The sequence below is a fragment of the Catharus ustulatus genome, chromosome 4 (assembly GCF_009819885.2).
Source record: "Catharus ustulatus isolate bCatUst1 chromosome 4, bCatUst1.pri.v2, whole genome shotgun sequence".
NCBI classification, from domain to species: domain Eukaryota; kingdom Metazoa; phylum Chordata; class Aves; order Passeriformes; family Turdidae; genus Catharus; species Catharus ustulatus.
The window spans coordinates 44,549,776-44,573,664 of NC_046224.1; the positions used below are offsets into that span (position 1 = coordinate 44,549,776).

General features: G+C 37.4%; 1 protein-coding gene across 1 annotated transcript in view; it reads right to left on the reverse strand.

The window, feature by feature from the left end:
• TMTC2 (transmembrane O-mannosyltransferase targeting cadherins 2) overlaps positions 1-23,889 on the reverse strand; it is a 245,508-nt gene that overhangs the window by 58,282 nt on the left and 163,337 nt on the right. Inside the window, exons 5-8 of the mRNA XM_033058311.2 lie at positions 16,721-16,806; positions 15,691-15,875; positions 14,018-14,096; positions 2,086-2,207 (exon numbers count right to left, since the gene is read on the reverse strand). Of these exons, the coding sequence (XP_032914202.1) occupies positions 2,086-2,207; positions 14,018-14,096; positions 15,691-15,875; positions 16,721-16,806 (472 nt within the window). The remainder of the gene's footprint in view (positions 1-2,085; positions 2,208-14,017; positions 14,097-15,690; positions 15,876-16,720; positions 16,807-23,889) is intronic.

Below are 23,889 nucleotides of genomic sequence, written 5' to 3' on the forward strand. Positions count from 1 at the left end.
GAGACCTTGTTTCCCAAAACTACTGCAAGACTTTCCCTAACAGACCTCATATTTCACACACTCGGCAGTTGAAAAAAATTAAGTAGAGGAGTACCAGGGTAGGGGAGGTGTGTGTGTAACAAACAAACAAACAAACCAACAAACAAACATTTGGATTTTAAGAAAACTCTTTACTTCCTGTCCTGGTCAGGACAGGGTTAATATTTGCAGTAGCCAGCAGGGGGCATGGCCAGGACCCTGAGGTTGTCCTTCACCACCTCCCCATCCAGGAAAGGGGGAAAGGGGTCGCTTCTGGATCAAGGAGCATGGTTTCACAGCTGGATATCGCCAGGGGTTTCTGCGCTGTGAGCATTCCCATCTGAATCTTTTGCCTATCTCGTACACTTTGTTATTACCACTGATGCTCTTACTATTTGTTTTCTTATTTTATTACTGTTTGCAGTAAATTGTTCTTATTTCAGCCTATGGTCTTTACCTTTTGTGCCTTCAATTCTCCTTCTCCAGCCTGGTACAGCGGGAGGGAGAGGAAGTAGTGAGAAAGCAGTGTGTGGTTTGGAGTGTTACAGTGGGAACACTAAATTGGGAAATACAATTCCTAAACCACAACACTTCCCCTCAGCAATTCCAATAAATTAACACGCTTGTGTTAAAGATCTTTCTGCTATTATTCTTAGGTGCAAGATACAAAGATATCTGCTAGAAAAGTAAGGTACATAAGGAAATTTTCCTGTACAACCTATTTGTAGTTCTATTCCAGAAGAAGATAAACAGTGGGTGCATATATTTGTCAATACCCCAGCAATTTTAACAGTAACTTGAAATTGTTAAAAAAAAAAAAAAAGCCTTTTCAGGACATGGAGCTGACAGGCAGGGGGAAATAACATTACCACCTTGACTTCCATTGCAAGTTAAAACCTTCCCTTCCAGGCAGTTTTCAATAAAACTCTGCATTTAACATTACATGATAACACATTTATCATTACATGATAACACAATTACATGATAACATTTTTTAAGTCTTTCAAACTACGTTGTCACCTGTTACTCATACAGAAGACTTTTGTTCTAATTCCTTCCCCATTTCCAAAATCAGATAATTTTACCAGTAATGGATCTCCTGAAATTAATCATGAGCTGTTGTTTCCCACTGGATAAAAGATATTTTTTCCTTGAAGATTGGACAGCACAATCAAGACTATAGAAAAACTTATCACAAGGTGAAAAGTTGAGGAACTTTAAATTGGGGAATATTCAGACTGTGGCACAAGGACTCAAGAGAGGTGCATCAGTAGAGCACAGAAAACAAATATGAACCCACTAAGGTAAACAATGACAGCAAACGTAGAATAGATAAAAACAAAAGAAAAATGGGAACTAGAAACAAAAAACAAATTGTAGGAAGTTTTAAACCAGAATTATTTGAATTGATAAAATAGAAATCTATTTTCATCTTCAAAATGTGTGAACATCAAGGAAGGGCTGGCACTTTGCTATAACTATCATATGGGGTTGGGGTTAGAAGCTACAAGCACACCCGCAGTCAAAACTTAAGTAAAATTTACAGAAATAAAGAAGTCCCAGTCTTCTGATTTTTTAGAACTAGCTCTTAATAGTTACGTAGTTCCTTTCACATGCTCAAAGAGATACTTCTAAAGAAGTGTAAATTCAAAGCATGTTATTCACAAAGTATAGGTGACACCCAGCCATATGCTGCTCCAAGAGCCCTGAGTCAAACACTGAATATCTTATAGAATTAATTCCATTACGTGTCATCCAAAGAACTTATAATAAAGGCTTTTTCAGAAGAGAGCTCCTTACTGTGCATTACAAAGTTCCTGTGCCATTATAAATTATTTTTTCCAGCACAGAGTTGGTGCTACCTCAAGAATAGATGCAATGCATCACAAAAAAAAAAAAAACCACAAACTCAATGCTGTCAAAGTCCTGTCCTTCATTAAAAGGAATAACTGAAACAGTGTGACAAATAGGGCAATAAGCAATTTTCAGGCCAAAGTCTTCCCATCCCTTTACCTAACCTACTGAAAGGACCTGAGACCACTTCCCAGGAGGTGCTGATAAACTCACCGTCAGAGCCAGCAGTTTTCCATAGGTGAGATGGGCTGGGATGTGGTCGCTCTTGGATCGCAATGACTCCACGTACCAGTGCTCTGCTTCAGGCAGCCGGCTCATTCTCATATAGGCTTCTCCTGCAGGGTCAAACAAATGCTAGTGATGCCACAAATTTCTCAAGGCTTCAATTTGCTTATCTTGTAATTTTCTATGTTTTAAATGTGCTGAGATCTAGAAGAAAGTGAAGTAATTTGAACACTTGCAACCACCCCTGACACAAAAAGCCTTGGAGACACTTGAGTGAGGAAATTATGTTAAGGCCTTATTAGGGCTGAAATAGCACAGCGGAGATGAAAACCATTGTTGGAATAGAATCGCCAGAGACAGCACCACCTACTAAGCTTCAGTCAAAAGTCTCAAAGTAACAGAAATTTTACTTCATCTAATTTAGAAAAAACTACTTATTTTCCATTGCTCTACATTGCAAAGTATGGACTAGCAGGGAGAACATGGAAAATATTTGCATTTAATCATAATAACTCAAGAACTTAAATTTTGTTTCAAAAACTAGCGAAGTTTAAGAAACCAGTCCTGAAAGTATATTGAAGGGAGGGTCAAGACATTAAAAAATCTAATCTCTGAATGTAGATCATTTTAGATAATCTGCCACAATTTATTTAAATTAAAACAACACCCATTATTTTAAAATTGCTAATCTTAAGAAGTCACACACAAAATGACTGAAACTGGATGTTTCTCAAAGTGAAATCCTTTACAATAAGAGGCTGAGGCAGGAAATGTTGAAGAACAATATATGAATGGGATATCAGAAAGCCTATTCTTAATTCTATACATATTTTACATTAGTTTTAGATATTTGTAGTAATGAAGTTTCTGAGAAAGAGTTCAGCATACGCAGCAAATCTTTTTCTTCAAGAAGCAAATTCCTCAAAGGTTGGAAACAATCAATATGAAACAAGTAGGTAGTGGTGAAGAATAACAGCTTTCAGATTAACACTCTGTAATTACACAACTATTTCACAAGGACGAGATATAAATGTGGCCTTGCCTACGTCAATGACAGTCTGAAAATGCCAACTGAAGATTCAGGATTTCATCATCCCAGCAGCTGATCCATTTCTAATAAAAGCCTAAGTATCTTCCAAAAATTATGAAGTTACAGGTTATCAAATACTAATGCTGGAGGATCAAGAGACTACAGTTGACCCAAGTAAAGATCAGCTAAGGCTCCCCCCAAATGAGTCACAGCCTCCAGCTCTGCACTACACAGAAATTAATAACTGTGAAGATACCAGTGAGACAGAGGGGCCAAAGTTCTTTAATCAAGATTGAAGCCAACTACCACACCCACAAAACTTGGAGAAAAAGATTCTCAAAGAGGAAAAACAAGTAACTCATAGCATGGTAGTTACTTTATGTCTTTATCTTGAATATTTACAGAGGCTATGGAAGACTTTCTTCATAGAAAGTCAGATTTTTTTTTCTGTCTTTGTCACCAGAGGAGAAGGATCCCGGGCAAAATGTGGCACTTGTGTTTTGAGTTTCAGGAGTTAGGGTGTGGTGCCAGCAAACTTCAGACCTCAGATAAAATGAGCATGATACAGAGACAGAAGTTATGCTGACTGAGCCAAGGCTAAGGGAAATCAACATAGTTGTTAAGAACAAATAGACATTTTTCAAAAAAGCCTGCTATACTTAGAGGTTTGCATCCCTGTTTGGGAAAAAATTCTACTTGCTCTAAATCAAAGACCTGCATTGCATTTCATACTCATGCACTGGTCTGGATATCTGATCATACACACAGAAGCACTCAAGTAATTCTGCTGCTGGTTAGGGCCAAAAAGATAGAACAATTCCCTTCAAAAACACCAAGGCTAAATTAAAAATAAATAAATAAATAAAATTCCAAAAATCCAAACAGGTAAGAAACCCCCAAAGAATATGAACATCAAATTCAGTGATAGTAACATCACATGTGATTTTTTTCACTATGTCAGCACTCACAAATAAGTGACATAACATTATACTTTATCTGCACAAAACAAAGTCATTAAGTGTTGAAAGGACAGAAGGAATCTGAAGTCAAGCTGTATGCTCCCCTCAACTCCTCTCCCTAGAAACATGCTTTAATGCAGAATGATTAATTATTTGATTGCATACTATTTTTCCCACAGGTCATTGATTCATTAGCATAGAGGAATCGAGGAATCCATATTGTCCTTTTCTTTTCTTCAAGTGGAAAATTCCACCCCAACCTGTTGCAGCTTGGCAGAGTTTCAAGCAATTTAAACAAGATGCTTTAAGAGTAATGTAAGCAGCCACAAGAGGTGGAGCTATTATCTGCAGGTAGTAAAGGCTGAATGCACTGCCAAATATCACATAGATCCAAGGTTCTCATCTATTTATCATTATGGATTCTGATATAAGAGATTAAAAACTTTGGAGTACTTGCAAATTCAGTTTTTGATAGATTTTAAGAGAGCAACTACTTCACAAACTGAACTCCTAAAACTCTGAGCACATTTCTGAGTGGGGAATCTAGAAACAAAGTTGTAAGATGTCAATCTAGATATTAAACCATAAAGAAAGAAACTATTCCCTGAACTTCACAGATTAAAACTGTGAGGAGCTGTTGACTTCCTTGAAGGCAGGGAGGCTCTGCAGAGAGACCTCAACAAACCAGAGAGATGGGAAATCATCAACCATATGAAGTTGACCAAAGACAAGGGTCAGATTCTTCACCCGGGATGAGGTAACCCTGGATGTATGGACAGATGGAGGAGTAAAAGGCTGGAAATCAGCATTGCGTAACAGGTCCTGGTCAATGGCAAGTTGAACATGGGTCAGCTGTGCACTGGCAGCCAGGAGGGCCAGCTGTGTCCTGTGTCCTTCAGGCACAGCATCACCAGATAGGCGAGGGAAAGGATTGTCCTGCTCTGCTCTGATCTGGGGCACCCTCACCTCGAGTGCTGGGGGCAGTTTCCAATGCCATGATGGAAGAAAGATCTTTAGGTATTAGAGAGTGCCCAGCAGAAGACAATGAGGATGGTGAAGGGCCTTTAGGGATAGTGCTGTGCAGGGTCAGGAGTTGGACTCAATGATGCTTGTGGGTGTCTTCCAACTCAGCTGACTGTGTGATTCTGTGACTCTTTGCAGGTAATTCTCTATAGCTGAATATTTTTTTCTGAGGAACATGTATCAGGAATTCTGATGTTATAAATAATTAGAATGTAGATTACTACAGAAGGAAGCACTGTTAGGGGGTCTGCTATTAATTCTGTCTTCTAAATAAAAAAACGAAAAAGCTGAAAACTGACAACAGCTCCTACCACTGCCATACTCAAAACCCAGGACAGAATCAAGCAACAGGTAAATGAACCATTAATTCAATCAAGTGAATTTATGCATTAGGTTGATACCATTTAATAATAGCAATGCCACCTTGAGATAATTTTCCAACAAAATGTCAGAGAAAACATGTATGAATTAATTTCTGTAATTCAGGATGCATTTGGGTGTCTGAGACTAAAATAAGAAAAATAATATTTTCCATTTACAATCATGCATTCTTATAAACTTGCAACACAAATGATTTAGGCATGAGAAAGATAACAAGAGTGTCCACTGGCAGAAAATATGCAAACAAACACGTAAGCAGATTTCTATATTTACTTTAACAATTACTTTTTTTGCAAAAACCTTTCAAATCTCATGCTAAAAATCTGAAAGATCACACACAGACACTTTATTAATAAAACTTGTCAAATCTGTAAAGTTCAACAGAGGTAACAACAACAGAGAAAGAAATTCATGGCAGTGAGAACCTTAAGATATATATGGTCAGTTATTTCCAGTCCCTAATCTGTACCAACACAGACATGTGCAGCATTGCCTGCACAATGAGTGGTGGCAATAAATTCAGACTGGAGTGAAATCGGATCAATCAGTATTTCAAAACTGTTTCCACCTTCACAGGGGTTAGTTCAGTTAATATTTTCTGAGTTCTATGAAACTATTTCTTGTCTTATTCTACTAGAGAGATCATATATTATTAAACTGTAATTCTCATTTACTAATGTAGTGAAAGAAAAACATTAATATGCCATTGAAACACCATTTAAAGAAGTACATACAAAGTTCATTAACATTTCTATTAATACTTTCAAAGGAATCAGAAATAGGATACCTTTTAGCTGGATTTACACCACCAAAATTAAAATCCTCATACTCAAGTGGATTTTACTTGCCACAAAATTATCTCCGTAAAGGAGACAATGTAGGGTAAATCTGCCTTGCATCATCCCTATGTATGCTACTTATGTGCCCCTCAAATTTCAGGGTGGAAAAACATAAAATTTGACATGGACAAGACACTAGACATCAAAACACAAAGGAAGATGGAGATGCCCTTTGAAAATAAAAATCTCTAATATATACATTCCATCAGAATTTAAACTTAATTTCTCCATAATTTCTTTTAACTGGGAGTAAAACAATTAGAAAATGATGGAGAGGTCTGTGTCCCTGTGTGTCGCAATACCACAAGGAGTTTGTGTCCTTGATAATTTGACTGTGAAGCTTTCTTGTCCAAATCAAGGTGGCAGATGTGCTTACTGTAAATGCACCTGTCTTGATATAAGATTTCCCTTTTTTTCCCCTTTTGCACCAATGCATAACATAACATAACATAACATAACATAACATAACATAACATAACATAACAAGAAGCACAATTTGATGTTACACTATATTTATGTATAAGATATACTGCAACAGATTAACAGTTTTGTTTATAAATATGCAGTGCATGGACATCTTCCTTGAAACAGCTGAAGCAGGTGAACATAGTGAGCATCAAATTCTGCATAGACTAAGCATATTGTGGGTCGATTTTTTTCCTTTTACAGAATAATCTCCTTGAAGATTCCAAAGAATTTATTGTATTTTACCAGGGTTTTTGACGGATGGGAATAAATCCACATTTACTTTGGTTGTACAAATTCTTAAAGGCCTCAATTAGCTGAAGCAAAGCCTTATCTGATTTAATTAGATCACTAAGCTACTTTTGAAGGAAAATACCTGAAGTAGAAAACAGATATAAATGAAGGGTAAAACAACATCATTTGCAGCATGGAACAGTGTGGACACAGCACAGCTCTTTCCTGCTATACAAAGGCTTCCAAAGAAAGAAGCATACTGACAAAAACAGAGGCATTGAGTTCGCACAAGATAGGTACGGTAATTTCACGATTACAAGCCGCACTGACTATAAGCCGCATCTCCAGGTGTCGGCAACATTTCTTTCTTTGTCCATAAATTAGCCGCACCTGATTATAAGTCGCTCTGTCGTTTGCCGTGAGGACTCACGTGCAACAAAGTTGCCAAATAGTAACAGAATTGTGGGATCGCGGGTTTACTGGCTCAGCTCGGGCTGTGAGGGCTCGGCTCGGCACCTCGGTTTGCACTTCCAGGATAGGAAATTTCAGAAAATTTTTCACATATTAGCCGCTCCTGAGTGTAAGCCGCATTTCCAGGGTGGGAGCAAAATTTTAGTCAAAATGGTGTGGCTTATAATCGTGAAATTACTGTAATTTCATTTTCATGCCAGTATAGGTTTCTTTAAAACTCTATTAATAGAAGCACTTTCCATTAGAATCATGCCTAACTGGGATCCCGGTAGTCCATGTTCAGTATTGGACCACATTTTTGGTCTGTGAATGTTATGATTTTACTTATTTTCATATAAAACCCTGCATATTTAAAAGAAAAATGCCTTTCATCCTTAGAATCAGCCTTTTCAGACTATTTCCCAAGAAAACTCAAGGATTTCACATTAAAATATAGATCAATAGTCCAAAGCGATAAAACTAAGAAAATCTGGGAACCTGAGGGAAAAAACCCAAACATGTTCTCAAACATTGAATCAATTACCATCTCCAGCAATCCACTGTTGTAACCTTCCTACCCAGCTTGGTTAAGATCTCTATTTAGAAACATAGAATCATTTAGGTTGAAAAAGACATCAAAGTCCAAACTTTGACTGAACATCACGTCAACTAGATCACTGCACCAAGTGTCACATCCAGTCACTTCTTGAACACTTCCAAGGATAGTGACTCCACCACTTCCCTGGTAGCCCATTTCCAATTCTTAACAGCCTTTTTAGTGAATAAATACTTCCTGATGTCCAGCCTCCCCTGGCACAGTTTGTTCTTATTTCCACTTCTTGTATTGCTGGTTCCCTGGCAGAAGAGACCACCCCCAGATGGCTACTTGCAGGTAGTGAAGAGAGTGATAAGATCTCTCCTGACTCTTCTCCAGCCTAAATATGCCTAGATCTCTCAGCCGTTTCTTGTAGGACTTGGGCTCCAGACCCTTCATCAGCTCCACTATCCTTCTCTGGACATTCTCCAGTGCCTCAATATCTTCATTGTAGTGATGGGCCCAGAAGTGGACAGAAGATTCAAGGTGTAGTCTCACCAGTGCAGAGAACAGAGAGTCAGTAACTTCTGTGGTCCAGCTGGCCACACTATTTCTGGTACAAGCCAGTATGCCTGGGCACACACTGGTGCATATTCAGCTGCTGGTGACCAACACGCCTCGGGTCCTTTTTCTCTGGCCTGCTTTCCAGCCATTCTGCCCCCCGTCTGTGGTTGTTGTGACCCAAGTACAGGACACAGCAATTCATCTTATTGAATCTTATACACTTGGCCTTGACCTATCATCAATCCAGCCTGTTCAGGTGCCTCTGCAGAGCCTTACTGCTCTTCAGCAGATCACTAGCCCCAACCCAACTTAGTGTCATCTGTGAACTCACTGAGGGTGCACTCAATTCCCTCATCCAGATCATCAGTAAAGGTATTAAACGACTGGCCCTAATACTGAGCCTTGCGGAACATCACCAGGGACTGCTGCCAGCTGGATCCAACACTTAGCTACTTAGCTTTGGACACCAGATATAAACTACCACAATCTGCAAAGTCTCAGAGGGGGAAGGGCTAAAGGATCAGAATGACGGTGGGAAGGGGGAGAGAAGGAAGCCCAGCATTTTATTCCCATCACCACTGGAGAGGACACCATTCTTATTTCCATGGAGCATGCAATAAAATGTACATATGGAAGAAAAAAACCACCCTTTTCCCATCCAAGTTAGTTTTAAAAGAAAAAAAGAAAAGACTGATAATGTATACTTAGTAAGAAATTACCAGTAAAACTTCATGAGATGCACAGGAAGCACACTGATGACTAAAGCTTAGATAAGTGCAGGTACCATACTCTGCATAAGTTATGATGTGGGGTATGTATTTCACAGCTTAATCATCTTTGGATCTTATAAATTAAGTGTTGCTCAGCATGCACAGTAAAACTATACCAAAAGGTTTCCTGGAGTTCTAAACAGTATTTCAAAATAATTCAATAAGAAAACATCTAATGGGAGCAAGGGGTAAATGGGATAGGAACCTTAACAATATTAACAGGTTTGTAGAAACAGCCACGTCCACCCAAAAGTATAATCAAGTAAAGTGATAGCTATGTTATAATCATCAACACTGAAAGTCTCTCTGCATGCTAAGCCTTTGTACTTATGATATAAACCTCTGCACCAGATGTAAAATCTGGCTCCCCTTTTCTGAACTGTACACTTGTGTATGATTTGTTTTCTGTCCGTGTGCAATCCAGCAGATTCTCAAGGAGAAATTTAAACTTTGTGCATCATGAACTGTATTCACTCCTGCAATGTTAGCTTTTTTGTAACTTGCATTTCTCATAAAGAATGTTTTAAGGCTTTGCCTGAAGTGCATTTGAAAATAGATATTCAGATGTTAGTTTGCAAGGGCAGATGAAGTGCAATCAAGACATTTGTCTTTATGACAGTATCTTGCCAATCTAAACCCGAACAATGCCACCCCACCATCTTTCTTGTTACTGTTTGGTATTAAAATAAAGCCTCCATGGTCCACTTCACACCACTTAACTGTCAGGAGTATGAATTACTGTAGCAGGTGGGCTAGTGTGGTTTTAAAAGCAATGTAATACAATCAACTGTACAATATCAGATTTCAAGGAACACAAAAGACATCTAGAGCAGAGGCCGATTCTTAAGCAATCCTAATATTGGCATTAAAGTGCTCAAGATCCCACAGGGACCATTCTGTCTTTTGACCTCAAGCTTTAATTGAAACTTTAAACAAAATATATTACCTATTTAATACAGCTGAGCTGGACTCTGGTCTTTGTAGTGCAAGCTGTCATGCCAAGCAAATTAATCTGTGTAACCTTAGCATGTACTTTTTAATTTACATCAAAGCAATATGGTATACAGAAAATAAATACCAAGCCAACCTTATATAGCTTGTTGAATAATTATTTTGATTCCAGTTTTAAAGTTTCAATTTTTAGCTGGTTTGGGTTCTCCTAAGGAAAAAAAATGAAAAGGTTTTATTTCTTGGTACAATGCCAGAGAAACATATGGTTTCCTTAGCTGAGTTGTTGCACACCTGGCAAAATAAATCACAGCAACAGGAGACCAGAATCTTCCTTGCAACTTTCTCATATGCACAAACTTAGAACATCTGATGCTGGTATAACAGCCCCGTCTTCTGTGCCATGAAAAAAATGCAAAGTCAAATGGGTGCCTGCTTCTTGAGCCCCAATATTTCTTTTTCCCCTTAAGAGGGAAGTTACAGATTGCTTTAAAGGATGAGAGTCTGTCAGGCAGACTGACACACCAGAGGAATGAGTCACTGGGGCTGTCAGAGCAAAAGGCCAATAGAAGCAAGCACAGGAAAAGAAGTGTAACAAACAGGGAAAGCAGGTGGTGTAAAGGCTTAGCACTGCTGGAGTGTTAATGCTACTGCACTCAGAGTGCTGGAGTTCAAACCTGATTCAGTTTAAACAGTTCATCTCCTGTTTATTCTCTTTCAAGTAGGTCATGTACATCATACAGGAGTAAAAAAACCTTCCAAAAATCTTCAATTACGTGAATGAGCATTTACTAACAATTAGAGAACACACAGTTTCCTTATATGATAAGCCAATATGTAGCAATATGTGTGCCACTCAACCAAGCAAAGAGATTGCCAGAGCCATCACAATAACAACCACAGTGGTTAATCCTCAAACTGTGACTTCTCTTGGATTTCATGACAAGCTGTGAAGACTTTTTCCACATTTAAAGAGATGGGGAAGATTACTTCCTTCTGCTACTTTCTCCCCCTTCCTCCCTAGCAGTGAGCATACAAGGAGTGGGGAGAGCTCAGTCAGGTTTATGCAATTGCAAGCACATGAGACAGGACTGGCCTATTTCAGTTCCTCTAGTCTCCCTTTTAAAGGCAAGAAGTGGGCAGACAAGTTTATGTAATGCTGTTTATCAAAGAAAGTGTTACAGCGAACATGTTTATAATTTTGTCTTGAACATCAAAACAGAAATAAACACTCCAGGCGGCCTTCTGATACTCAGTGACACCGCATGAGCTGCAAAGCGGATGCACTCCTGATAATGGATGCAGTTGCCTTGTTCTCCTGTCACACACAAAGCAAAGAGATGACTGAAAAGGTATCTAGGATTTATCTCATCCAACTTGAGCTACTAAGTCTAAGTTAGCAAGCTCCTTTTAGAGAAGTATGCTTGCAGGGATTATGTGTATAATCTTAAATAGATGTCTAAATCAGAAGGGCTTCATTACTCCCCAGAGGCATGGTTTTCTTTCCACACTAAAAAGTAGCACAGCTACCTAGCTCTGTCTTGTCACCTCAGGTAGAAGAGACTAAATGCAGCCAGGTAGGCTTATCCAGACACATCCAGGACAGCTTTGAACAAATCAGTCTGAGTCCTGTTAATACAGTAGCATTGCATTCCATTCAAGTCACTACCCAACTTCATGTAGCCTTGTGGATTACCTTTGCAGCATAACCTACAAGCAACACTTCAGCAACCAGTGTGAAGCAAGCTCTGTCTTCCCTGCAAAAGCTGCCATCACAGCAGCAACCAAAATACAAATATAAGCTATGTTAATGGTAAATTGAAATTCTCAGAGCTCCCCAAGGAGCTAAGGTACACTCAGTTGACCATGTCTTGTTATGCCACCACGACATCCATGAAGTGCTGGCAGCAGCTTAAAGGAAGCAGAAACCAGAGTATGGGCTAAGGAGAGAAGGGAGGAAGTATATCAGGAGCCAAGCCTGGGCAAAGGACTGAGCTAGTCTTTGTGTTTTTGTGAGTTGAAAAATGTAAACACCAGGAACATGGTGAACTTGGACATCACAGACTGTGCTTACTAAGGAAATTGAGAAAGGCCTCCTGAACCTAAAAAAGTAACCAAAAAAAGAGAAAAATCTGAAGAAACTTATAGGTCATAGTGGTTTTAAAGGTAGCATCTGTTCATTGAAAAAGGGTAGCCCAAGCCTGCTTTGCAATGGGACAAGCATTACATGCTAGAAACAGCACTGGTCTATGCCTTCCAATTTTGTATTCTGACGAACACTTTTATCAGAATTATGAAAAATGTATCTACGCTAAAGAGGACAATCAAACTTCAGAGAAGTCACTACAGGACACCAATAATTCACACAGTGGGGACTGTTGATACCACCACCAAATTGATTAGCAAATGCTGATAAATAAAAACTGATAAAACAATAATTTCCCTAAGACTGAGAGTGGGCACAAGTATATATAATAATCAATTTGTGCAATTTATGGATTTTACCTATTGGCATCAATTTGGTAAAGCTTAGTGTTCAGGGAGAAGTAACTCTCCATTGAACTGTACGAACTGCTAAGAAAGTGTTTAGACTGACATTAGATATTTTGTCACTGTGGCAAGAGAACTATTTAATCTAGCATTTACATTTTTCAAACATACAGCATCAGTTACATCTACAATTTTATGCTTTCCTGTGCCCTAGTACTTGTAAGGTACTAATAGATGTCTTTCCTTAGAAAGTAGTCAAGAACTGTGTGAAAGCAATTGTATCAACCAATACATTCCCTTGTATACGTGGCATTGGCAGGGGGAACCACACAAAACCCCATATGCTTCCTGTTGATCCTAATTGTTTCCACAGATATTTTTAATTGCTCCACTTTGAACTATTTTAAAGTAAAGGCTCTTACATCCCTTTCTATTCCAAACAAGAGAGTACTGGGCCAAACACTGAGGTTCCTTAGCAGAAACACATGAGCTTTGAGAGAGAATTCCACTTACATGCATCTCTGGAACAATAAGAACCAGCCCTCTTGTTTTCAGATCTGAGTACTATAAGTAATAATTTATATTATCTTCCTTCTTTTATCCGTTAAATGTATCCCTTATAAAAATTTAATGAAGAATATGAGGAACTGAAGTTAAACAGAAACACCTCACAGATAAATTGATGGTTTTTAACAGTACTCAAAGGACTCTTAAAATCATGAAGGACAGATAGCTGGTCCTGGAAGAAAAATAAGACTTCTCTCATTAATCTAAATTAAAGTACATCAGCTGGAAATAAGTTTTTGGCACAACCTTAAAAAAAAAAAAAAAGTCCAACTATCTCTGTGGGTCTGTTTGCCTTGTTGGTTTACAAGGAATGTCAACATCTAACACTGACACACATGTGGGCACACGGGGCCTTCAAAGTGTATGAGTAGTGGATGAGAGATTCTAGAGACAAAGAAAAACATTAATCCACGCATTCTAAACATAAAACTACTGCATTGACACTATTAAAGGCATCCAATGTCTAAAAGTCTCATCATTTATTGCACCTTTTCCAGCATTGCAGTTGCTGGCATTTAAGCTCTGAACCTAGTTTGGCTTGTACTGAAGGTAATTATTTTTGGGTTTTATTAGCTCATTAATTTGAGCACCAGTTGCCTGGATAAGGTGTTTTGTTTCACCCTGACTCCTCAAATATCATTCTGAAGCACTAACAATGCACTTACCCATCATGTTATATAGGCTCTGTGGTGCAAACTGCCTTGGCATTTTCTGTATTGCTTCTTTGTAAACCGTGAGGGCCTCCTGAAAAGAGACACACAGCTGGGAAAACACCAACTTAAAAAGCATCCTTTCACATATAAAGTAAAACCAAATTATCTTCCTTCCCCAAATGAAAGGTATAGAGAAAACACAACAGCATCAAAAATTACACAGAGAGTACAAAATTTCTTGTTTTAAAAAGTTTTTTTTTTTTACCTTAATTTTACCAAATTTTGTGAGGCTTATAGACAAGAGATAAGTTAGTTCAAATATTGCAACTTCTTTTCTGGGCAAAAGTAACAAGGACATTTTTTCATACCTCTTAATGACTGATAAGTTTATAAACATAAAATTCTATAGGCTGTCAAAGAATATGGAGTATTACTGCATGGGAGACAAAGGACATTTTGATGATTAACTACACTAAGTGACCTAAAAATAAAGAAATCATTGTCTACTGCCAAACAATAACAAAGCATAATCCTCACAACTGAAGTCTGCTCCACAGAAAGGATGAGATGCAGTATAAAGTCAAGAAAGCCAAGACTGGAATCCCTTTGCAAATACGCTGTGTCTTGAATTACCTGGTCACGCGTTTATTCATTCACTACTTTGGATGCTTGCTGGTCAGTCTGCTAGCTCTGCATCAGTCACAGCTTATGAAGGCTGCAATGGCCACCAGGAAGAAATCTGAAGTTTTATATTCTTAAAAGCCCTTTTATCTTGCAGGCACTGAACTCCTGTGCAGACAACATGCTGCTGTTCTCTTCTCTGTATATATGCATTATCTGTCTGTATTTTAACCAATTAGTAACTCCACTTGACAGAGCTGGAAGCAGCAGACAGAAGACAGGGAATCTGTCCAGCTTGTGAATGCCTGATCTTAAACAGCTGACATAACTGCCATGGTAAGGAATACTTTACATGGATCAAAACCACTCACAACTCCTGTTCTGAAGTATGCCTGACAGTGCAAAGAGAGAATGAATTTCTTTCAAATACTGCTAAAGGTCAAACCTCAAGTGAATGTCCAGTTTCAGCTAAGTTCATCAGGGAAAATGGAGAGGAGTCACAACAGTCACAGTTGCATGTGTAAATGAGATGGGACAGCTTGGGTGCAGTTTATTGTTACATTAAAAATACCCAACCCCTTAGATCAAGATATCTGAAAATAACACACAATGGAATGTTTTTAATCACCAAAGTTTTAAATTATTTCAACTGGGTCTTATTTTTGGAGACTTAAATGCATGCATAATTGCACTTTTCCAGCTAAAGATGGACTTATTGTGTTTTGAATTATAATGCCTCTACACTTTAGGTTGACTGGCCTTTAATCAGGTTTTATCCTTGCATAGCAGCTATGGGTACAAAGCCAAAACCAATGAATTAACACGTATCAGATGTGACCACTGCTAATGTTGACTCTGACATGGAAACATCATGCTGCTAATTAATAGCATTACACCAGTGGCTATAGAGAGCAAATATTCTCTGTAGAGAATGCTAATTTTAATCTGGTGAAATCAAATAAATTCATGCATGTGATATATTTTGAAAGTCTGTGTGGAAGCAGTATGTATTATTTGTATAAGAAGATTTTATAAACATATTCTTTACAAATCTGGAGTTTTACCTCATAGTGTCCTTGTTCATGAAAAAGTTTTCCTAAATTATAAAGACAGCTGGTAACAGAGCTTTTATGAGCATGAGGATCTTTCAAATTTTCATCGGGGATCTCTGAACACTTCACAAAAGTCCTCCTGGCTTCCTCTGTCTTCCCTTGGTTCATCAGGATGATACCAGTATTTAAATAGGCAGCTGTGAAGAGCAAAAAATGTTATCTCTTAATGGAGTTCTAGTATGCTATATCTACTGCTTCAGTTCTAAGTAGTATCTGGTAGTGATCCTGTGGAGATCTAATTTGGTTTTTGAATAGCATAAATCACTAATTGGTGTGAGTGTGAACATGTAACATATGTGAACATATAAAAGGTAGAAGTTGAGAGACAAGGAAAGAAGAAGGTAACTATAAAGACTGAGTATGGAGGGAAGGAATCGCTGGTTAGGCAGGGTGTTCTATTTCTTTCCTCTTTTTAGGAGTGTAAAAAGCATACAGCACCACTGTTTGAAGTGTTCCAAAAAATATACACATACATAAAAACATATATACATACAGAGAAGATTAATACTGAAGGTACAAAAGTCTCAGCCATCTTAAATAGCACCACTAAATTTTGGAACCTATTACTGGCAACACCTGAATGATTATTCTCCATTTTCCCCAGGCAAGCAAGAAAAAATGAAAGGAGTTAAAAAATATTTGTATTATTCACACTCACATAAATATCAGGGACTGGCTGTAAGAAACAGAAAACAGAAGTCTGAAAATTTGCGCAGTAGTATCTGTGGCTCAACACCCCACATTAGAAGCATTTAAAGTTCCAGTAGTGCTGCTGAGTGTTAATATATTACCTGCTTCTTACTTGCACCACATTAAATGTAGTTGCTTACTAATAAACATTTGCTTTCAAGAGCACAATTTCACCTTTTGCTTTCTGACTTAAAAGCTTCTGAAAAAAAGGAAAGTGTTATATAACAGTAGGAAAATTTTCTACGAAAACTATAGCCAATATTATACAAGCTTGTATAGTTAAAATACTTACAAGCTAGTGTGGGTCTGCTACCAATTGCCAGTTTATAGTAATGCAATGCCTCTGAAAACCTGCTGTTTTCCTGAAGTAGTAATCCTCTGCATATGGCAAAAAAAAAAAAAAAAAAAAAAAACAGAAAAATAAAAGAGAGAGTGAGGTGTGTGGTTACTACAAAGAGTAACTTGAAAACAAAACATGGGTAACAAAGAAAGGTATGATTACTGGTATTTCAGAGATATAGGCACTCACAAAACAATTCAGTGTAAAAATTATTCCATGTATAAAGATGGATTCATAGACATCAGGTGCATCCATATGGCTTTAACAAAGCAGATATTAAACAGGATAGTTCGGACTTTTTTGGGAACCAGGAGATTCATTTACTCAGCTGAGAAAATGTTAGCCTGCATTTTAAGTGGATAGAATATGATGCAGGTATTTGTAAGTCATTCATTATTAGCCTGGCTTCTTGTCTTGACCTGAAATAAGCAGGTCTTTTTCAAATACCTTAAGTTAAGGACCCAGCCCTTCATGTGTTATGTTAAGGAGCCCCATTGTTAAGCAATTTCACTAGATTATTCACTGTACAGGTAAGCAAGCACCTCCAACAGTTCTGGTTTTTCCTATAATCTTTACACTCTGAACAAATTTACTAACTGAAGAGGTATTAAAAATTATACTGACTATTTTCAGCATCACAATAGATAGACTTTAATTTAGCTTTTATGACAAATGTCCTTGCGAATTATGATTTATACCAGCTACCCACAAATTTCTGAGAAGTGGTCTGGACATCATTGACATGAATGTATACTGCATACTTAAATGAAGGCCCAAAGCATTACAGTTTTCCTAAGTTTCAGAAGACTGGAAAAGAGCATATACAAATATATTAAAACCAGAATGATTTAAAAATCTTTTAAAAATACTCATTTTGGAGTGGAGACTCAGACCTCAGTATCCAGGGCTAAACATTCTTTGTCACATAGCTCAAATTATCCAGGAAAACACAGTTGTTTTTCTAAGGTGGAAGCAGTACCATATTTATTTGTAGTTTCCCTTACCTACAGCAATTTTATTCTCTTCCTCATTGCTTTTATCTGCTGATAGCCTTTTGAACTGTAATGAGTTTGGTATTCTTTTATCTCCAGTCTCAAATCAGAGAAGATTTTATTTCCCTCTAACATCTCAGGAAGATTTTTTAAATTAAACCAGTAAACTTCAAGAGATGAAAAGAGAAGGGCAATTAGCTAAAGTAGCCACCATCTATGCTGTTTGCTTCTTGTCACTAAGCTAGGATTTAAAAGAATTGAGGAATATATCCTCTTTTTCTTCTATACTACCCTATCAGCATCACATGACCTCACTTTGAAACTGTTTCCCAAATAACTTCAGATTAGGTAATAAATAATGTTGAATAGTAACAGAACTTATATCTAGTAGATACTTGCAGTAAAGTAAGCAATGAGGGAATACATTTGGGATACTTTTTGGCATGGCACTAAGGTTTGTAACTACTGTCAAGTATCTTGCAAATGACAAGAGGTATGATCATTAGGATAGAAATAACATTTTGTAAATGTTCTAGAAGCTGAATTTTGTTTACTCTAAAAATTTTTATACACTGTCCTTACTTCAAGGAAGATTAATTATAGTACTTTGATCCTGTTTGCTATTGATAGCAGGAAAATTAACAGAAAAAAAATTAGGTGCATGGTCTGATGTTTAAGGTGCTTCTTAATTTTTCAAAATGCAAAAACATTCTCACACACAGTTTTGGAAAAAAATTATCTAAGAAATTCCATTCGTATTTTAGTTCTGGAATAAATAATGTAACATATTGAGAGAAGTAATACAGTAATTGGTCAACTTCACCAAAGCAAATTACTTTGGTAAGTGTACAACATTTGTAGGTTTGTGATTAAAAGAACTTTTATTTGTAATTATTATGAATGCATCTTTTGCATTCACTACATGCTCTAATACTGACACTTTTGATTTATTACTTGAGACTTTGAGGTGGGTTTTTTTTTAAACTTCTCTTCTAAAAGACATTTTTCTTTCAAAAGCCGTTCCACTAACTGTCAGTCTGTCAGTGTGTGTTTGTGTGTGCCTCTCTTGCTCCCCCTCTCTTTCTCATATATATAACCTAAGCAGCTCAGATGAAGGACTGATGAAGGAATTATTCCACCTAATAATTAGTGTTTTATTTGTATTTTTTATGAGTTTGGGAGAAGAAAGAGAGAAAGAATATAATCTTACCAAGGTATGACTACCTCTTCTACTTGTGAAAATTGTCCTGATTGATCACTAGTTTTCACTGTAGCTTCTGGCAGTACAAACAATATTAGATTTTTGAGTGTCCAGTTCTAGTCTGAGATTAAACAAAATCAGGAGAAAGCTGACTTCTCCAGATGCAGTGGAAGAACATCCCTCAACTGGAGTTCACACCTTGCAGGCACTGCAGATTCCAGTACCTCACCTCTCCCAGTGGCCAGGGTACCTGGCTGTATAAGGAAGTGCCCACTGTAGCCAGGAGCAGATCTGTTCCGCCTTTCACTTCTTTGCTTACACTGCAAAATGATAACTGCTCTTTGGAGATTTTTGGCAAAGGGAAGGAGCAGAAAGACCACAAAGGCATCAATACAGTGAGAATGTTGAACATAAGTCTGAGGTGGAGTAGAGCAACTGACACATGTTGAGTATGTACCTAACTTCTGTGGTTACAAAGACATAAAGCCTTTCTTTTCCTTACTCAAGGATGAACAAAGGAAAGAACATCCTTGAAGTAAGGATGCTTAATACAAAAGAGTAAGTTGGATGAAGACCTTAAAGTCTTTCTGTCACTTTTAACTTTCTACAGTTACTAAAAATGACAAGCAAACTAAATAAAAAAGTCTAACTGCCAAAATTCCTCTGCAAAAAAACCAAAATGCAGATGCTTCAAGTTGATACTTCCAAAATGTTTTACTCTCTCCATCTCACCTTCCCAGTTGTAAGGCAGACAAATGAAAATGTTAAATGAAATATGAAACTTCTGTTCAAAGACAGTTTACTGACATAACTGGAAAAAATGTGGCTTCTATAGTTTAGTAAGACAAGCACCACGAAAGAATAAATGAACATGAGGAAGGTTGTCTTCACTGTGTGAGTGACCACACACTGGAACAGATTGTCCAGAGAGCTGGTGGAGTCTCTCTCACTGGAGATATTCAGAAACTGTATGGACACAACCCTGTGCCACATGCTCTGGGATCACCCTGCTTGAGCAGGGAGATTGGGTCAGATGATCCCCTGTGATCACTTCCAATATTTATTTGATTCTGTGAAATACATAAAGATAAATGTATTTGGAAAAGAAAAAGCTACTTAAACCACAGGACACACAGTGGACAATTATAAACTGCTATGGAATTAATTTAGGATTAATTAGGAGACAAGTTCTAACTATCATAAGTAGCAAGATTCTGGAACCTTACAATAGGATTTTTTTTTTTTGCCTGCATTCTTTTCATCTACTTTTACATGGTGTGTTAATCATTTATGAAATGGAGGATATGTGCTGACTGCTTGTAGGAGTAGTAGACTTCTCCAAGTGACTTAGGAAGCAGCTCAGAAATCTGCTTTTTTTAATAGGAAGAAAATTTAAAATTAAAAAAAATGAAAAGCAACTTCTGAATATCTGGAAATTATGCACATAATTCCTGTGGATAGAATTGCTCATTTAGTTCATGCAGGAAAACACTTCCCCCAAAATGTGTTGTTTGCAACCTTCCCGAATTCTTTAAGCTGACAATTTTTGCCTATCTTGCTTCACTAAAATCAAAAAATCTTCCTGTCTTCCTTGTCTGCTATGGTTTTGAATGAAAGTCACGAAATACGAATGGTGCAAAAATGTTTTCAGAGACCAGAAGGCAATCACAGAATACAAAAAAGCAGTATTTAGTCTATGGTCTTTCTCAAGTTTCATAATAATTTCTTCCTGTTGGTAGTCCTACTCTAGTCAGCTGGTGTGCTTTCAAAGCAAACTCCTCAGTGACTAAAACTGGCATCAAGTGGCCAAGTACAATACACAGGAACAGTAATTGTCAAAATAAACGTGTGTTAGTGAAATATTTATAACGTTTTCAACCCAGGTACAACATTGAAACAGTTTAATCAATTTTGTTTACTGGTTTACAACCACTAATACAGGGCCTGTTAGCTATTACTTTGCCATGACTGGGGTTCTTCCATGCCTCAAGCCACATTCATCCCATTGATTTCAGGTGGGATTATCTACAAAGGACTATATCTACTTAAATGGTGCACTGGCAAACAAAGAAAGGAATGGAAGAAAATCCTCTTTTATTCCCAACACAGATGTGTCTCCAGTCACACAGCAGGAACAGATCTGCTTTGCCTAAGGCAACTCTTTCACTGACATTTGCAAGACTAGTGGGTAGAAAGGTAAGGATGCTACCACAAAATATACTTTTTTATCACTAAGAACCCAAAAATACAGAGAATAATAATTTCCTATTGCAGAGCAATCTATCACTCCTGTAGTAAAAAAACCCCAAAAAACAAAACTAAACTATCACCCCCAAAACAACCTCTAGTCTTTCAGACAGCACAGCAAAACTGTTATGTTCTTCCTCATCTGGTGAAGAGCTTCCCAAATGCAAGCAAACTGGTCAGCAAATATAGTTCCTTTTTTTTTTTTTTTTCTGTTACTGGTACAGTTTGGCTGGGAATACTACCTTTTCAGAACCACATCAACATGCACAACTCCTATTTCCTTGACAAAGGGAGGGCTACTATGAGGATGAAGAATAGCATTGCTGCTCTCTTTCTCACTGCTCTGGACAATGGGCAGTGCTGTGCTGTCTGCAGTCCTCAAACCAGAAGCCTTATCCTTCTCATGTGCCCCAGCAGTCAATACAGATAGAGAGCTGGAAAGAAGTTCCTATAAGAGGAGTCTTTCTTAAAACTGAATGGCAGATGCAAGCCATTATTTTCTTAATTTTGGAAATTAGGTGGAAATGGTGGAAGTTTATTCAAGGACTGTAAGTGCCCACAATTTCAAATATTGAGACATGTAATTGAATAGCTAGGTCATTGAATGCCTTTCACCTCTCATGACTTTGAAAACTATCTTTACTTCATACAGGCCCTACAAAGTGCCCCAGAGAAGAGTTTTGCACTGCGGGAAACCACCAGTCACATAAGTGACCTTTGGGTGCTACCTCAAGAGCCAGTCTCAAAACACAGCAGGATTTTATCAAGACATCTTTGGTTACAGCAAGACACAAATTTTAGCTGCTGTCTTTGACAGAGGAAGAACTAGCGGCAAAGCAGAGATTAATTCCAAACAGGTTTGCAACAAGTTTGCATTCACTAAAAATAAGAGTTTTTAGTACTTAGACACCAGATGACGCATCCTCTTTGCTTTTTAACTCAACATCCGGAATGATAAAAATTTCTGGGCTATTAAGGAAGAGGAACCATAACCTTGACCTGTTTCCTACTAGATGGGTGCTGCAGGAACTTTGTCTGGAGAAGGTTCAATCACAGTTCAGCACATGTTTTTAGGTCATACTGCTTTTAGAGTTTTCTGTCTCTGATAAGGAGATTCTTATGCCAGCACCCTTAAAAGGCAGGGAACAAATTTGCCAACATATAAAGCCTAACAACAACAGACAAGGAAGAATTTTGCTTATATTGACTTTTACCTAAGGATGCAGAGTTAATTGAACTTTGCTTCTAAAACACTGCAATCCTATGGTTTCTAGGATAGGAAATCTTCAATAGAGGCTGAAATTTCTAACAGAAACATTAAAAAAAATACAAATTTATTCATACAATACCCTAAGTGTTCCAATGTAAAGTTTATGCGAATTCACAATCCAGCCTTATTCAAAGAAATTAAATTATTTGAATAACAAACTTGTACTCATAGTGTTATATCAGTAAAGGGAATATTAGATACTTCAGGAGAGAAGCAAGGGGATGGCTGATTGCTAGAAATTAATCTTTTTTAGGGCACTGTATACTACAAAATGACATTTCAAGCAATTAGTATAATTTTAAAGGAATATTCAATATCTATGTCAGATTGAGAACATTCTTATAATCACATGAGAAACTCAAGGCAACATAGATTACTATGTAGATGACAGAAAAATACTCTAAGCACAGCCAGGCCTAAACACCAGCGAAACACTATATGCAAAACGGTCTTTTCACTGATAAATAATCTTACTTTAGACACTATAAGCAATTTGAAACAATACAAAAAACCCCACAAGCTTTAGGTTACAATCATAAAGTAACAAAGACTGAAAAGTCAAAGCAAACTAAAATAGCTTGTTTTTAATCTACTGAGTGTGACCTTGTTTGAAAGAATAAACTGTCATTTCTCTACAGCTCTGTCCTTGGTACTTCACAGTATTCAGTATTAAAATGTATGGTTTTCTCGGCCAAAAAAAAAGCAGAGAAAGATAGGTCATTTTATGCTGATTTACTAGCCTATGAAATTTAGTTGAAATCAGCAGAGCTACACAGCTTTGAGAACACAAATATAACATATTCATAACCAAGCAAATCTTCAAATGTAGATTACGTAGCTATGATTTAATGCATTTTAAAATTTTTTAAATGTCAAAAGCAGCTGTAACTCAGAGTCATAAGGTATAAGTCAAAACCCAAAAATACAGCACTGAATTCAGCCATTCACCTAGTCCGTTAAATTCTTTGGATGCTAATGTATTAGTAGTCAACTTCTAAGCTAACCTCACATTTCAATTCATAAAAAAAGAAGGAAAGAGATCAAGCACTTCTGCTTATGTAGTTTCTCTCTTTGTTATCCATTAAAATGGTGAGTTAAACCTTAATAATTTGTTCTTTTGCAGAGAGCACTTGGATTTGTTATTGCTATGAGTGAACACTGAGCTGCACATGCCAATTTATTTGCATCAAATACTGAGGCATAAGTGCTTAGAAACAATAAGGAACACGTTAAACATATACAGTGTTTCTGAATAACTGTAAAGATACTTTTTTCCAGGAGTTCTATGGAGTGATTATTTTAGTTTCAAGGGCACACACTGAACCAGAAACAGCAAAACTGGCTGGCCTCTTGTAAACACATATAAGACACATTTTCCGTTACAGAAGATTTTTGTAAAACCCTCCCACAG